General features: G+C 36.1%; 1 protein-coding gene across 4 annotated transcripts in view; it reads right to left on the minus strand.

Annotated features, from left to right (window-relative positions):
* Positions 1–2,658: 2,658 nt before the first annotated feature.
* The window catches only part of LOC133657700 (follistatin-related protein 1-like), a 57,320-nt gene continuing 41,840 nt past the window's right edge, over positions 2,659–18,138 (minus strand). For all 4 annotated transcript variants that reach the window (XM_062059321.1, XM_062059319.1, XM_062059320.1 and 1 more), the window contains 10 exons: positions 17,422–17,493; positions 12,648–12,737; positions 12,426–12,555; positions 10,870–10,899; positions 10,675–10,790; positions 8,627–8,745; positions 8,444–8,556; positions 8,229–8,339; positions 5,356–5,462; positions 2,659–3,579 (listed from right to left, as the gene is read on the minus strand). In XM_062059321.1, the coding sequence (XP_061915305.1) occupies positions 3,556–3,579; positions 5,356–5,462; positions 8,229–8,339; positions 8,444–8,556; positions 8,627–8,745; positions 10,675–10,790; positions 10,870–10,899; positions 12,426–12,555; positions 12,648–12,737; positions 17,422–17,493 (912 nt within the window). In that variant the 3' untranslated portion in view covers positions 2,659–3,555. The remainder of the gene's footprint in view (positions 3,580–5,355; positions 5,463–8,228; positions 8,340–8,443; positions 8,557–8,626; positions 8,746–10,674; positions 10,791–10,869; positions 10,900–12,425; positions 12,556–12,647; positions 12,738–17,421; positions 17,494–18,138) is intronic.

The raw sequence follows: 18,138 nt of genomic DNA on the forward strand, positions 1-18,138 counted from the left end.
GTCAAACTCAAGGCCTCTGGCCCGCTAAATCATTTTATGTAGCCCGTGTGTTAGATTCCCGTTATTGACTTACAAGTTCTTCCTGCGAGTCAAACTCCAGCACTCCGTTCAACGGGTCCTGTCCTCTCGGCGCAGACGGTCTTACTGGGCTGCTCCACCGATGTAGACACTACTCAGCTGGATGGCGAGGCAATGCGCCTAGCTCTACTACCCTGTGTTGATTCACCGTCTGTCCCTCTTCCTTTTGTGGTATACTCGGTAGAGAAGCCTATCTCTTTAAGGTCGAGTTAAATCCCCACAAATCCCGCTGTTTTAAGGGTAGCTTGCCTCTCTGAATCTTGGCTTTTGTTACTGACTAGGTTAGGTTTTGAGGGCGTTGGAAAGGAAAAGCCCTACAGGACATATTTGTAAGTGGACTCCATTAGAGTGACCCTTCAGAGCTAGGTGTTGGACACACAGTGATCCTATAGTTTTGCATCCAGGACGTGTTGGTAGGTGGAGGGTTGAAAGTGGCAAAGAGACCTCTCTGTGGCCCATTCGATGCTACGTGTACGTAAGAAATCCCGTATAATAATGAATTGTGCATCCCTATATACCCTCGGTTTTGGGATGGATACTTTCTCTTAGCCAATCCACCTCTCTCTGCTATGGGGCTATTATGCATCACATTATTCTCAACAGTACATTGGTTACAGTATACTTGTTGCTACCTTTTGACTGGAAGATTCTGGAACGTTCCAGACTCTTACCTAACTTCCCGTTTCTGACTGGCCATCTGTCTCCAAGCCCCGTTTTCCCTGACTTGCTCCTTTCTTAGTTCCTCTTTTCTTGACCAGACAACGTGACGTTGCTATGCCTTTTCTTTCCCCTCTTTTAGTCTTAAGTATTTTTATTTTCTCCTACTAGGATAATACACATATTCCCCATTTGATTAACCTGTTTTAATACACTTGATTACTATGATTACCATACAGGATTACTTGTTGTGATTACTATCATTGATTACACTCAGAACTATATAACTGATTATATAACTGGGCCCTTCGGTTGCCATGCCTTGCTGTTAGAAGTGATGGGACTAGTTTGGACTAGTCTTGCTAAGGCCCGTAGGGCTGGGAGGGGGTTTCTACTTATTTTGACACCCGCAAAAAAATGAAATTATTATTATTCTCTTTTTACTAAACAAATTCAACCTTTCATTTTGACAGAAGACAATACATGTGCTGCATGAAATTTTATACATATAAAGTTTGATCTGATATTGCAACAAATATATTATCATACATTCCAAACATTTTTTGTTACAAAAAAATGAGTAATTAAATATCTACTTGACCCATGATTTTAAAGCAAGTTATCCATCAAATGGTACACTGTAAATATGATTTTTACGGTAAGAAAAACATCGTCAGAAAAAGCCAAAAAAAGCTTTGGTACAGTTTTTTCTTCCCATTTAGATGCAGTAAAAACCACCAAAATGTCAGTTTTTTACTGTAAAATTTACAGATTTTTTTTAATAGTGTACATAAAAAAACATATCATTAATGGATAATTGTATACATTCATGTATCATTTACTGTCACAAGGGGCCTTCAGAGTGCACCATAATGTCAGTTTTTTACTGTAAAAATGTACAGATTTTCTTACAGTGAGCATAACAAATATATATAATAAATAGTAGGGATGTCCGATAATGGCTTTTTGCCGATATCCTATATTCCGATATTGTCCAACTCTTTAATTACCGATACCGATACCAACCGATACCGCTATATATACAGTCGTGGAATTAACACAATATTATGCCTAATTTGGACAACCAGGTATGGTGAAGATAAGGTCCTTTTTTAAAAAATTAATAAAATAAGATAAATAAATTAAAAACATTTTCTTGAATAAAAAAGAAAGTAAAACAATATTAAAACAGTTACATAGAAACTAGTAATTAATGAAAATGAGTAAAATTAACTGTTAAAGGTGAGTAATATTAGTGGACCAGCAGCACGCACAATCATGTGTGCTTACTGACTGTATCCCTGCAGACTGTATTGATATATATTGATATATAATGTAGGAACCAGAATATTAATAACAGAAAGAAACAACCCTTTTGTGTGAATGAGTGTAAATGGGGGAGGGAGGTTTTTTGGGTTGGTGTACTAATTGTAAGTTTATCTTGTGTTTTTTATGTTGATTTAATAAAAAAAACCCAAAAAAAACCGATACCGATAATAAAAAAAACGATACCGATAATTTCCGATATTACATTTTGAAGCATTTATCGGCCGATAATATCGGACATCTGTAATAAATAGATAATTGTATATATTTATATAGTATTTACTGTTACAGTCGGCCTTCAGAGTGCACCATAATGTCAGTTGTTTACTGTAAAATTTACAGATTTTTTTTTACATTGTAAATAAATATATATAATTAATAAATAAATGTATATAATATTTACTGCAGGGGTGTCCAAACTTTTAGACTTGGAGGACGCATTGGGCTAAAAAAAATTTGGCCGGGGGCCGAAAGCCGACTGCATGTAAAGTAGCAATAAATACATATACATATATATATACATATACATATACATATATATATACATATACATATATATATATATATATATATATATATATATATATATATATATACATACAGTTTATACACATATATATCATATATATGTGTGTGTACATATTTATATATACGGATTATATTAATATACTGGATATATAATTAATATGATAGGACATTAAGAGTATGTGAAACTTCGACTCTTACCTTGTTTACTTCCGTGACAACCTTCTTAAAGTTTTGTAATCATTTAGAAATATCAGCCAACTAAAATGCGCCAAACATGGATAAGTGTGGATGTGGCAAGAGTGTTTTGCATTTTTCCCATCATGCTTTGTAAAGAATTCATACGGGTGTAATTTTGTATTATGTGTTGTGCTTGGACATTTTTAATAATATCCACAAAGTTCAGTGAGCAGGTTGTGTTGTGTGTTGACTTTTTGTGTTGGTTTATTTGCGCCAAGAGTGGGAAAGTTGTTTGGATTGGGTCATATATAAACATTCTGTGCTGAGTACATTTTAGAGTGCAATTCATGGTAATTTCCATGAATTACTGACATTGTCCAGAAGACCACGTCAAAGTTGCACCAGTTATACAGTCAGATAATTAAAATTAGATTCCTGAATGAATCTAACACACTTGGCCCGCGGGCCGTAGTTTGGACACCCCTGATTTACTGTTACAAGCGGCCCTCCGAGGAAAGCCATAACTGTGATGTGGCCCTCAATGAATACGAGTTTGACACCCCTGCCTTAAGCTGTCAAAATATGCTTTTAACTAATTATTCTCGTCCAATCAGATTACGATAACACAAAGTATAAACACAACTTGATGCCTTGCTAAAAGTGACGTGAACCATCTTTTAGTTGAATATTACACAGAAAAGTGATGTGTTGACAATGAATAAAACCTGCACAGTTATGTTGACAGTATTTTCCATGTCCGCTCTCTGATGGGTTGCTTCAAAAGTGGCCTTAAGACTGCATGGCCAAGCTCTCCTGCAAGAAAACAAAACAAAAAACGTTTCATTAAACTGTGAGACATATTTAGAATATCGTTTAATGCAGTTGGCTTGTTAGCGGTCTTTGTCGTGTGTGTACAATATTATTTCAACAATCTAATGTAATAATTACAACAAAGACTTTTGTTGCAAATGCTGATCCGAAATCGTTGACCGTCAGGAGGGGAAGGAGTGAGTGACATCCAGGCTTTATTAATATGTCAATTATAAATATGGCTGCAATTTTTATCTTAGCTCAACTTTTACCACTAAATAAAATCAAAGCATGCAGGAGCCGTTTTGATATTTTTCACTTTCAAAACCAATTAGCGTATAGAGATTAGTTTAACCTTTAGGCCCCCCCTCAAGTTTGGAAGGGTTTCAGTCATAAAAAAGTTACACACAAATTGTATATATATATATATATTTTTCCATTCAACGCTTGAATTTTAAGATCAGGATTGTCCAAACTACGGCCAATTTGGCCAGCGAGACATCATGAGTTCAACAAAGCTTTGCCCTGCGCTTTCAAATTAATAATAAATACCAGGCAGTCTCTGAATGCTACATATTTGCTGCCATCTTGTGGACGATGTGAGTAAATCAGATCAATGACCCTTGAGAGTGTTTTGGAATGTTAGCACAGCTAATCCAAACAACCTTCCCTAGTCATGATGCAAAAAAAAAAAAAAAAAAAACCATACAAAAATGCAACTAACAAATGTCAACACATAACACAGCCTGCTCACTGAATTCTGTGGACATTATGACAAACGTCCAAACACAATAAAAAAAAAATCTAAATTACATCCATCTAAATCCCCTGCAATGCATGATGGGAAAAATGCAAAACACTTACTCGACACTTATCCATGTTTGGCACATTTTAGTTGCTTGATATTTCTGATTTATTACAAAACTTTAAGGAGGTCGTCACGGCAAGTTTTTTTTGTTTTCTTTAATGTTTTATGTCAAAGCTGTGTTTTTATGGCAAAAACACAAAATATGCAATATTTCCCTCAAAAATTGTTTTCAAAGGGGACATTTTTGATGCCTCAAATAAAACAATAATTTATAACAACATTATTTTTTGAGCAATGACAGTTTAAAAAAAAGTCCCACTAAAATTATTGGGTATGCAAAAGGTGTTAAAAATAAGTCATACATTTTATTTTTTTTACTTTCGGCCCTTAAGTCTGTAGTCCAGACAAAGTTTTTTTTCTTTTTTTTTTCAGGTTTTTTTTGTTATGTTTTATTTCCTTTGTGTCAAAAAAACATAGTTTTTTATGACAAACACACAAAATATGCAATATTTTCCCCAAAAAACATTTAAAAGTGGAACATTGGAGCCTTGTATTGGTCAAAAATTCTAAACATTGATTTTGATTTATTATTATTTTTTTGAACAGTTTAAGAGAAAAAAACAGCCTGCATTGCAGCTTTGTGTTGATAGTCAATATTGCAACTTTTTCTCGTTACATTTCACCTGTTTTGCTCTTTTATTCCACTTTTTCATGTTTCGTTATTTTAAAATAGTATTTTTAGAATGTGCAGCGGGCTGTTAAAATGGCCCCCGGGGCCACACTTTGGCCAGCCCTGTCTATAGTAGCTATTCACAGGCTATTGCTACTGTATTCAGTTTCTAGTTGGACTTGGTGTTGCATTCAAGGAAATGAGAATTCCAGCTTTCAATCAAGATTCATGGAAGTTCCCTGGAATGTCTCAGAAAATAGTAGGTCGACACAGCTAGAAAATGTGGAGAAAAAGGACTGACCTGTGAAGCACTGAGTTCAGCCACCCTCTTGCTCCATTCTTCCTCGGTCATCTCCTCCTCCTCCTCCTCCTCCTCTTCTTCATTCTTCACTTCCACACGAGGCTCTCCTGACAAACACAGTTTAATAGTTCAATACCTCCAAAACAGAACACCAACGTAAGTCGCGTGTTTATGATTACAGACACCTGAAGTACTCTCAAGCAGAGCAGACTGCACTCTCTCTCTCTCTCTCTCTCTCTCTCTCTCTCTCTCTCTCTCTCTCTATGTCCACTACTTGATGTCCATATCCTCCCCACCCCTCCACACCCCTGATTGTAAATAATGTAAATAATTCAATGTGATTATCTTGTGTGATGACTGTATTATGATGATAGTATATATCAGGGGTCGGCAACCCAAAATGTTAAAAGAGCCATATTGGACCAAAAATACAAAAACAAATCTGTCTGGAGCCACAAAAAATTAAAAGCCATATTACATACAGATAGTGTGTCATGAGATATACATTGAATTAAGAGGACTTAAAGGAAACTAAATGAGCTCAAATATACCTACAGATGAGGCATAATGATGCAATATGTACATATAGCTAGCCTAAATAGCATGTTAGCATCGATTAGCTTGCAGTCATGCTGTGACCAAATATGTCTGATTAGCACTCCACACAAGTCAATAACATCAACAAAACTCACCTTTGTGCATTAATGCACAACGTTAAAAGTCTGGTGGACAAAATGAGACAGAAAAAGAAGTGGCATAAAACACGTCCTAGAAAGTCGGAGAAAGTTATACATGTAAACAAAGTATGGTGAGTTCAAGGACCGCCAAAATTAGTAGGACAAAACGGCGCTCGCCAAATACTCGAATCAGTGAAGCATGTTTAATATAAACAGTGTGCTTTATAACAATTAGGGAGGTTTGTGTCATGTTTGTCCTCCTACAGAAACCATATTAAAACCAAAAATATATTTTTTTCCCGTCGTCTTTTTCCATTTTTCATACATTTTTGAAAAAGCTCCAGAGAGCCACTAGGGCGGCGCTAAAGAGCCGCATGCGGCTCTAGAGCCGCGGGTTGCCGACCCCTGGTATATATGATAGTATATATCTGTATCATGAATCAATTTAAGTGGACCCCGACTTAAACAAGTTGAAAAACTTATTCGGGTGTTACCATTTAGTGGTCAATTGTACGGAATATGTACTTCACTGTGCAACCTGCTAATAAAAGTCTCAATTAATCAATCAATCAAAAGATACAGTAACTGTGCTGCTGCAGACTACATTGTCTTTTTTTAATCAATGCTACAAACTCCTCTGGTAGGTACTTCAAGCAGGAACGTCCAAATGATCCGAAAACCCACAAACACCATAAAACACATCCTAAGGAAAATAATGTAAATGCAAAAAACACACACACACCCCAAATAAACATAGCATGAGAAAAACACTGCAAGTTGACAGAACACAAAAGAAGGAAGTTAATCATGCTACCAGAAAGTTAGCCATTCTACCAGGAAGTTAGCCATGTAAGTTAGCCTTGCTACCAGGAAGTTAGGCATGCTACCAGAAAGTTTGCCAGACTACCAGAAAGTCAGCCATGGAAGGTCGCCATGCTACCAGAAAGTTAGGCATGCAACCAGGAAGTTAGCCCTGCAACCAGGAAGTTAGCCCTGCAACCAGGAAGTTAGCCATGCTACCAGGAATTTAGTCAGACTACGACAAAGTCAGCAACACTACCAGGAAGTCATCCATGGAAGTTAGCGCTGCTACTAGGAAGTTAGCCGTTGCAACCAGGAAGTTAGCCATGCTCTTTTTATTACCAAATATGTGTTATATGTGTTTTATGTCGCACGATTGCACCAAGAAAAATTCCTAGTTTGTGAACCCGTTCTCAAACAATGGCAATAAAACTATTCTGATTCTGATTCTGATGCTACCAGGAAGTTAGCCATGGAAGTTAGCCATGCTAACAGGATGTTAGCCATGCAACCAGAAATGTAGCCATACTACCTGGAAGTTAGCCATGCTAACAGGATGTTAGCCATGCAACCAGAAATGTAGCCATAGAACCTTTATTTAACCAGATAAGAAAACCCATTGAGATCAAGATCTCTTTCACAAGGGTGACCTGGCCAAGAGGTCAACAGCACATGTCACAGAGCAGTTTCAAAATAAATACATTAAGACATACATTTTAAAATACATAAGAGAACTGTAAAACAACAGAGATTTACATCTTTAAAAACACAGGCACTGTGCAAACTATAACTACCTGGAAGTTAGCCATGCTACCAGGAAGTTATGCATGCTACCGGGAAGTTCGCCAGACTACCAGGAAGTCAACCATGGAAATTAGCCATCCTAACAGGAAGTTAGCCTTGCCCAGGAAGTAAGGCATGCTACCAGGAAGTTCACCAGACTACTAGGAAGTCAGGCATGCTACCAGGAAGTTCACCAGACTACCAGGAAGTCAGCCATGCTACCAGGAAGTTCGCCAGACTACCAGGAAGTCAGCCATGCTACCAGGAAGTCAGCCATGGAAGTTAGCCATGTGACCAGGAAGTTAGGCATGCTACCAGGAAGTCAGCCATACAACAAGGAAGTTAGCCATGCTACCAGGAAGTTAGCATTACTACCAGGAAGTTAGGCATGCTACCAGGCAGTCAGCCATATAACAGAGAAGTTGGCTATGCTACCAGGAAGTCAGCCATGGATGTTAGCCATGCAACCAGGAAGTTAGCCAGGTATTTTTCTAGTGAATGTACTTTTGGTTTTGGATGGTTTGTGTGTTTGGAGCGTTTGAAAGTTGTTTTGCGTTTGTCCCTGTGGGCCACCGTAGTTGGAAAAGTTTTCAGTGTTTTGTTCCTTCTCACCGTTGCAGGTCAGAGCGGTGCACACCCAGTTTCCACACGCACACACACACTTGTTGCACTCCAGCCGAGTCTCGGTGCCATCCTCAAACACTTCATCCTCCAAAGCACATTCTGTAATAATAATCATAATAATGTTCAGACAAATGATAAAGTTTAGTGAATACAACACTGAAGTGAATATTTTGGGTGACAGAAGTAGAAAAAAGTGTACTTACGTCTTTCAGGTGGATGGTAGGTCGGCGTCAAACAATTAATAAATTCTGTCGGACTTAATTTCCAATCTGCATTCTCGTCTGACAGCTCGATCAAAGCATCAACACACAAAGACCTGACAGAAGGAAACTTTTAAATTCAATGCTTTTTAATGTTTTTATTTAGTCAATTCATATCACATATACCTGAGCAGAGTGTTGGTCTCCAAGGTGTTGGAGGAGTTGAGGTTCAGTGCCGTTTCATTATGTTGCAGAAAACTTAAGAACTCTTTGGAATCCAGCTGAGAATCTCCATTATCGTACATCTGTAACACACAATACACACATCTGTAACACACACATCTGTAACATACAATATACACATCTGTAACACACAATATACACATCTGTAACACACAATTCACAAATCTGTAACACACAATACACACATATGTAACACACGATACACACATTTGTAACACGTATGACACACAATACACACATCTGTAACACCCAATACACACATCTGTAACACATTTGGTAAGATATTCAACACACATATGTAACACATTTAACATACATCTGTAACACATGTAACACACAAGTGACAAATCTGTAACACATGTAAAACACACATTTAACACATGTCTGTAAGATATTCTACACACATCTGTAACACATGTCTGTAAGATATTCAACACACATCTGTAACACGTTTAACATACATTTGTAAGACATAATGTATCACACATATGTACCACACATGTGACACATTTAACACACAGCTGTAAAATATTCAATATACATTTGTAACATGTTTAGCATACGTCTGTAACACACAATACACACCCCTGCAACACACAATACACACATCTGTAACACATTTAACACACAACTGTAACAAATGTAAGACAATACACATTTCTGAAACGCATGTAACACACATTTGTAACACTTTTAACACACAATGCACACATCTGTAACACACAATACACACACATGTACACACAATACACACACCTGCAACACACAATACACACATCTGTAACACACTTGTAACACGTGTAACACACAATATACATATCTGAAACACGTTTAACACACAACTGTAACACACAATACACATATCTGAAACACATTTTTTATCTGAAACACATTTAACGCACAACTGCAACACACAATACACATTGATGAAACACATTTAACACACGTAACACACAATACAAACATCTGTAACACATTTAACACACTACTGTAACACACAATACACATATCTGAAACAAATTTTTTATCTGAAACACATTTAACACACAACTGTAACACACAATACACATATCTGAAACACATTTTTATCTGAAACACATTTAACACACAACTGTAACACACAATACACATATCTGAAACACATTTAACACACAATACAAACATCTGTGACACATTTAACACACTACTGTAACACACAATACACATATCTGAAACAAATTTTTTATGTGAAACACATTTAACACACAACTGTAACACACAATACACATATCTGAAACACATTTTTATCTGAAACACATTTAACACACAACTGTAACACACAATACACATATCTGAAACACATTTAACAAACATAACACACAATACAAACATCTGTAACACATTTAACACACTACTGTAACACACAATACACATATCTGAAACAAATTTTTTATCTGAAACACATTTAACACACAACTGTAACACACCATACACATATCTGAAACACATTTTTTATCTGAAACACATTTAACACACGTAATACACTATACACACATCTGTACCACATTTCACACACAACTGTAACACTCAATACACATTTCTGAAACACATTTTTTATCTGAAACACATTTAACACACAACTGTAACACACAATATACATATCTGAAACACATTTAACAAACGTAACACACAATACAAACATCTGTAACACATTTAACACTCAACTGTAACACACAATACACATATCTGAAACACGAATAACACAATTTGTAACACACAATACACACAGCTGTAACACATTTAACACAATTGCAACACAAAAAACACACCTGTAACACATTTAACACACGACTGTAACACATATCTGAAACAAATTTAACACTTAATTTGTAACACATGTAACACACGATACACGCAGCTGTAACACATGTAACACACAGCATGTAACACATTTAACACCTGTTACACAAAGCACATACACATAATTGATGCCATGTGATGTAAAAACTAACCTGAAAGTAAGTTTGCATGAGCTGTTTAACTAATGAGGCGTCAGATCCCACCTCCTGCTGGACCCACTGGATCACTCGCTCCCTCAGCCAGTCGCGATCAGACAGGAAACACACGACTGCAAACACAACATGGCAGCAAAGGCTGCTGTGTCAAAACGCTTCACTCAAACGTGGAGTGTTTCAACTTTGACCTACTTGGACTCACGTCCGTCTTGGCCGGCTTCTCTGGGAAGAGAAACACGGACATCATCACAACACACAAATACACACATGCTGAGTGTGTCATCACGTCCACCATCCGCCATGAAACATCTTCCATATTTGCTTACTCATCAATAATCCCTTTCAGTGTTGTCACCGGGTAAAGACCGATCCAAACACCAATAGTGTCGACTCCAAGGATACTTTAATACTGGATCCATACTAGCAATATTTTTCAGTTCTTCTCCTTTTATTTTACACAAATATATTTTTTTGTTTTCATTCATATTGTTCAGTGTTTCCCACACATTCATTTATTTGTGGCGGCCTGCCACGAAAGAATTACGTCCGCCACAAATAAAAAAAAAATTAAATTTTTTTTTTTTTTTTTTTTTGTCCTCTCCAGCTTCTCAGGCAAATCATATAGTTGATGTAGATGCCCATATCGGCTGTTCAGATTTACTTTAAAAAAGAGAAGTGTAGGATACTTCTCTTGTTGCCTTATTTGTATTTGACTTTATTAAATGTATTTATATTACAAACACAACATGTGTATATAACAAAGGGTGCAAAGTCTGCAGGCAGTAGGAAACACATGGTTAAGTGTAGGGACTAAAACTGATGGCAGTCTAATGTTCAAGATTTTTGGAGCTCTTTGTTCAGTGGATCAGATGTTTGATGAAGCTCTGTGTCTATCTACCACCACTACTGTTTTCTGTTTATTTGTTACTGACTGTGGCAGGACACCTCTGCCTCTGTTTCACTTTATGTTGCTGGTAAATAATATGGTTGTAGTAGTAGGCTAAAGTTAAATTATTTAGTATGCACTAATTAAAGGGGCAGAGCTTTATGAGACATTTCAGCTTTTATATTTTATAAGATATATTTTTTGTAAGAACCACAATTAATAAATATATTTCAGTGAATAACTTATTGTTCAAATCTGTATATAAATATGTACATAAAGTGTTGTAATTATATTGTAAAATGGATGGATGGATGGACGTTTGAAACAAAACTGTTATTATTAATTAGTAAGTATACATTTTTTGAGCCTTTTTAGAGAAAATCATATCATTGTAGTAAATTATGCAAATTATTCGATGATGTCATGTGACCACGCCCATAGCCACGCCCCCACCACCACAGGTATCTTGGCAGTTTATGGGAAACACTGTTGTTATATTGTTATACTTACCTATTTTCCTATTATATAATGGCCCTATCACAGTGATACACCAGCGTTTACCATGAATTGATTAACGTGGACACCGACTTAAACAAGTTGAAAAACTTATTCGGGTGTTACCATTTAGTGGTCAATTGTACGGAATATGTACTGTACTGTGCAATCTACTAATAAAAGTTTCAATCAATCACACTGCTGCCTCCCACAGGTCAGACAAGGTACTACATTAGAACTTGGACAGATGTTTAGTAAGTGTATTAAGTCATTTCTCTAACATTGTAAAAAATGCTTAACCTTTTTAAAAAATATATGTCTTCAGGTGTGATATTATAACTCGACGTGTCGTGTGTGTTCTGCGCACCTGGACAGCGTCCCGTGGTCTCGGCGTGGATCTTGGTGCGGGTGACGCAGGCGTCTCGGTGCAGCTCACAGTGGTTCCTGTAGGACCTGCCGTTGCTGGCGCACACCCAGTGCTCGGAGACGTCACACCGCTGCATGGCGAGCGAGGCGTTAATTTCAGGAAACACGCGGCTCGTCTGCGGTTAGTCTTCGGCCTTCCCCCGGGGGGGGGACCTCGTCTTACCTGCAGACAGCGACAGACGGGCCGGCCTCCGTCGTCGGACACGCACTCGCGGCCGGCTCCACAGAAAGTTCTGCTACAAACCGACTGATCCTGAAGAACACAAAGAATGAAGACGTGTCCACACCTTCCATTTCTCTGAATAGAGTGTGTCGGACTGCAGATGGTGACCTCTGACCTCCTAGGGGCCTGCTGCTTTCAATGACAAAGAGCCTGTGCAGCGCGCGTGCAGCTGGTCAGTGTAGGACACATACGCACGCCGTAAGTAAGTCGGCGTTCGATTCCCACACACCCTTGACGTGACCCATATCATAATAGGCTGTTAGCATGACAACAATGAGGTTAGGGTTCGTGTTGAACTTAGGGATCGGTTAAACTAGGCTGACCATATTCTGAAATCCCAAAAAGAGGACACATATATGCGTGCCAAGGCGGGCAGCACGCCAAGACTAGGTGAAAATATGCCAATGATACTCGAACTTGCTTTATAAATAATATATATATTTAAATAAAGCAATTTTTCTCCTCTGTTGACAGCAGTGTTGGCGCTAGTAATTTTCAAAATGGGGTCCCACAGTAAATTTTTGGGGTCCCACTTTTTTGTAAGCATTTAGAAAACAAATGATAAACGTATGCATTGTCCTGTTATAACTCACATTCTATATTGTGTTTTGGAAAAAGGTTGTCATAAACGTTACTTAATTCATTAAAAATTAAAAAAAAAAAAAAAAAAAAAAATATGTGTATACATATGTAAATGTATTCAGTTATAAACATTCATTCGCTTTCTTCTTTCCTTCATGGATCTGAACTTTACCACTGCTGGTAGTTTTTGATATGTTTTTATTGAATAAGTTGTAGGTGTATTTATTTCAGTATAAAAGTGTAAAAAGTGTTTTGCTTGGGTCATGAAATGATGATAATGGTGTGCCAGGGCATACATACATTTTATATTTAACGCTTAAATCTCTGGACTCTACATCAACTTCAGATCTATTCCTCATTTCAAAATGTTTTAGTTTTTTTTATGTTGTTTTTAGTGTTTGTTTGTTTTCCGCCCTTTTTTGTCAAACAAAACTATGTTTTTTTATGGCAAACACACAAAATATGCAAAATCTTCCACCGAAAATATTTTTCTAAGTGGAATATTTGATGTAAATAAACATTGATTGATTGATTGATTGATGTGAAGTAATCGGAACCTTGGATAGGTCAATAATTCATAATAACATTGATTTTGAGTCAATAATATGTTTTGAGCAATAACAGTTTGAAAGAAAAAACAACAGCTTTGTTTTATTAGTCAACATTGCAACTTTTTCTAAATTACATTTCACGTTTAAGCTTTTTTATTTCACTTTTGTTATGTTTTTGTTTATTTTAATAGTATTTTTAGAATGTGCCGTGGGCCTTTAAAACATTAGCTGTGGGCTGTAAATGGCCTCCAGGGCACACTTTTGACACCCTTGCTATATAAAAAATAAAATCTGATAAATCTATGGATAAAAAGCAGAGCCTGGCGACGCATGCGCGTTTATCATAACTCTCTCGCTCTCTCTGTCTCTGCCCCTCCCTCACGAATGCTGCTGCGTGCGCACACTTTCACAATTTGTTTTGTTTTTAACCCCTTCTTAACCCTGGACGTACATTGAAAATACACGCAACCCTAACTCAAAATGCAGGTCATTTGAGGCATTTAAGAAACTCCGCCCGGACATCTCCGCAAAAGAGGACATGTCCGGGGAAAAGAGGACGTATGGTCAGTCTAGGTTAAACGGCCCGCAGCATAATCGTTAGCATGCTAGCTGTTTTGCTACTTTTGCAGGTACACACCTCAGTCATATTTTGGTACTTGATGCATGCTAACAATAGCAGGCTCACATTTTAAACAACATTTTCGGGTACAAACCTAATAATAAATAAATAAATAATATATAAAACCTAGTAAGATATTTTGGTGCTTGACGCAAGTTACAGTTATCATTTTGGCATGCTAACGTTAGCGTGCTAGATTTTTTATTTTTTTTTATAGCTACTTTAGCCAGGATACACCTCAGTGTCATATATTTTTGGGTGTTTCACTTATGTTAACTCTAAGCCTAAGGAGTGTGAATCTTTGGGCACCTGACAATTCGATCCGATTCTGATTCTTAGGGTGACGATTCCATTCAGAATGGATTCTCGACTCAACACGATTCTCGCAATGTATTCCTGGTTATAATAATTATAATTAAACTTTTCAAAAGAAGTAACAGGTTAGTAAAGCTCCTTCTGGTTGGATCCACTATGGACTGGACTCTCACAATATTATGTTAGATCCACTATGGACTGAACTCTCACAATATTATGCTAGATCCACTCGACGTCCATTGCACCGGTCCCCTCCAAGATTTGTCATTGTCCTATTGGGTTGAGTTTTTCCTTGCCCTGAGCCGAGGATGTTGTTGTGCTTGTGCAGCCCTTTGAGACACTCGTGATTTAGGGCTATATAAGTAAACATTGATTGATTGATTGATTGATTGATGGTTGCATGGGGATGGCCTAAAAATGTTGGGTAAAGGTTTTTAAAAATAGATTCTTATAAAAAAAAAAAATCCATATTTATGTATGTAAAAAAAAATCCATATTTATGTTGTATTTTTCAAATCAATTTTTTAAAATGATAAATCAATTTGTAATCTGTATAAATAATTTTTGGCGCCATGTAAAAGGTTGCAAATAGAGACGTTCGTAAAGCGAGGCTGGACTGTATGTATTAGTTTAGCAGTTCCATACAGTGGAACCTGCTTATGTCAGCGCGTCTCAGTCTGTGTGCTCTAAAAAATCAATACAGTATTTTTTTTGTTTACATTTTTGGTTCAAATTCTGCGATTTTAGAGGTTAAGGGTTCATGAAACACTTAAAACATTAATAACTAATTCATAAAATCGCGAGTTGTTTTGGGAAAAAGCCTGCAAATATTTCAACATCTGTCACAAATGAAAAAAAACAAAAAACGGAAACAAATTCAGGCATTTAAAAAAAAAATCCTGTGAAATCCTGGAGGGACTGAAAAAGAAAGGCTAATGATTCGGTCTCGTTTGATCAGACACCAAACTAAAGAGGAACAAGCAGTCAGCATTTCGCACAACGCCGCCATCAAGAGCGCCGCGGGGCCGACGAGATTAGAGAGGAGCTGCCGCCATCTTTAATCATCACTCACGCACCTGACAACCTGCTGTGCGTGACAAGGTGTTCCACTTGAAGGATCAATTTAGAAGTGTCATGTTCAACATGTAGTGAACTTGTGGTTAAAAACACAAACACTGACGCCCTTTGACCTCAGCCTGGACCTAAGGCCTTCCTGCAGGCGTCGTCTTGTCCCGGTGAGGACCTCGGAGGGATTTAGGAGGTCTAACATGACTTCATAACAGCAGTAACTCATCTTTGTGATGTTTTTAATGCGTCAGCACATTCTCTATGGCACCGCCCACCTGGGTAGACGCTCGCAGCGACGCTCAGCTGAAATAGTGCACGCAATTAAAGTGCTCGCACTAGACTGGGTCAAAGTGCGATACATTCCTGGAATAATTTGGGTGGGCGATGTATAATCAACATTCCTATTTTCACATTCCTTTTTAAAAAAAAATATTGTAATTAATTTGATTGTATTTATTTACCATTTTTACATTCCCTTTTTTAATTGATTTATTTAATATTTTTACATTCCTTTTTTAAATTGTTTTTATTCAATTCTAGTTATTTATTTACTGTTTTCAATTTCCTTTTTTATTTTTTATCGATTGATTTATGATTTTCACATGATGTATGTTCTATTTTCACACTCCTGTTTTTTATCTTCATTTGTGTTATTTATTTATTTATTATTTTCACATTCCTTTTTATTTATTTATTTATTATTTTCACTTTATTTTTTATTTAGACTTAGACAAACTTAAACTTTTTTTATTTTTTATTTAGACTTATACTTAGACAAACTTAAGTTTAAGTCTAAATAAATAAATAAAACAATAATAATATAAAAGAAAATAATAAATAAATAATAAAAATAAATATAAAAGGAATGTGAAAATAGTAAATAAATAGAACAAATAAAGATAAAAACAGTGTGAATTTTTTTCCCCCCATTACTATTAATATCTTTATTTTATTTGCTTTATTAATTTATTTATTATTTTTACATTCTTTTTTTTAATGTATTTATTTATTGATTTACTATTTTCCCATTCTTTGAAGTGAATGTTTATTTCTCTAATGTTTGTTTATTTATTTATCTGTATGTGTGAAGATATTTGAGAAGCGCTGATGTAAAGTAAATACGTATCTTGAACTTTATTTATTTTATTATGTGGGACTTATTTTATTACATATTCACCCATATTTGTATTTTCTCTATCATATGTTAATTTTATTTGTATCTTTATTTTAACATCTGTAATTCTTTGTTTGACAATGCACACATTATATACTGTCAGGTAGTTTCTTTTTCATCTTATCGCTATTTTATTTTATTTAAATAACACCATTTCCTGATTCTTTTACTCCATCACTGCATAAACTACAACTATACATTGCTACATATTTATATTATTTTTTCTATAATAAAAATTAAACGCAGGTAAACAAACTTGAAATGACAAAACGTATCGTAAGTAAAGGGAAAACTGCAAGGACAGCCGACCCCTAACCAAGCGCCCGCTCCTCAGCCCTTTTTTCTGGCTCCCGATTGGCTACAAAACTTTCCTAATTGTCTGAGGCGAGGTCGAGTGGGGGTTACCTTGGCAACCGGGGAGGCGGAGATAGGATGATGTGGGAGGAACAACAGCAGCAGAACAGAGATGGTCAACATCTGCATAAAGATAGGATTTGATCAAGTATTTATTTTTCAACACTTCGATAACAACAGTTATTTAAAATAATTGTGTGCTGTACTTTGTTGTAAATATTCCACCTAAAATTACAACATGGAAAACATTTAATAACAAATTAATGTGCTTAAAAATAAAAAATTTAAAGCCAGAAAATATCAACTTTATTCATGATCTTACTCAGAGATAATTTATTTCAATATTGTTCATCTAATAATCCATTCCTTATTATGAGCTGATTGGCTGTGACAAATCACATGGTTTGTTTTTCTACTTACAGAATAGTTAAGAGGTAGTCACCTGAAATTATTTTCACTTCACAGGTGTCATAGTTTTGATGCCTTCAGTGACAATCTACAATGTAAATAGTCATGAAAATAAAGATAAATAAAAATTGTGAGTCTGGAGATGGCCTAAAAACGTATTTTTAAAAATGTATTCTTATAAAATATGATAAATAAAATACATAAATAGATTTTTTTCTTAATCCATTTAAAAAAAAGAATCAATTTAGAATCGGGATAAATAACAATCGCCATTCTGGTTGCATAGAGATGGCCGAGAAACTTATTTTTAAAAATTGATTTCTTATGAAAAAAATTAATTAAAATTAATACAAATTTAAT

The sequence above is a fragment of the Entelurus aequoreus genome, linkage group LG09, assembly GCF_033978785.1.
Source record: "Entelurus aequoreus isolate RoL-2023_Sb linkage group LG09, RoL_Eaeq_v1.1, whole genome shotgun sequence".
Taxonomy (NCBI): Eukaryota; Metazoa; Chordata; class Actinopteri; order Syngnathiformes; family Syngnathidae; genus Entelurus; species Entelurus aequoreus.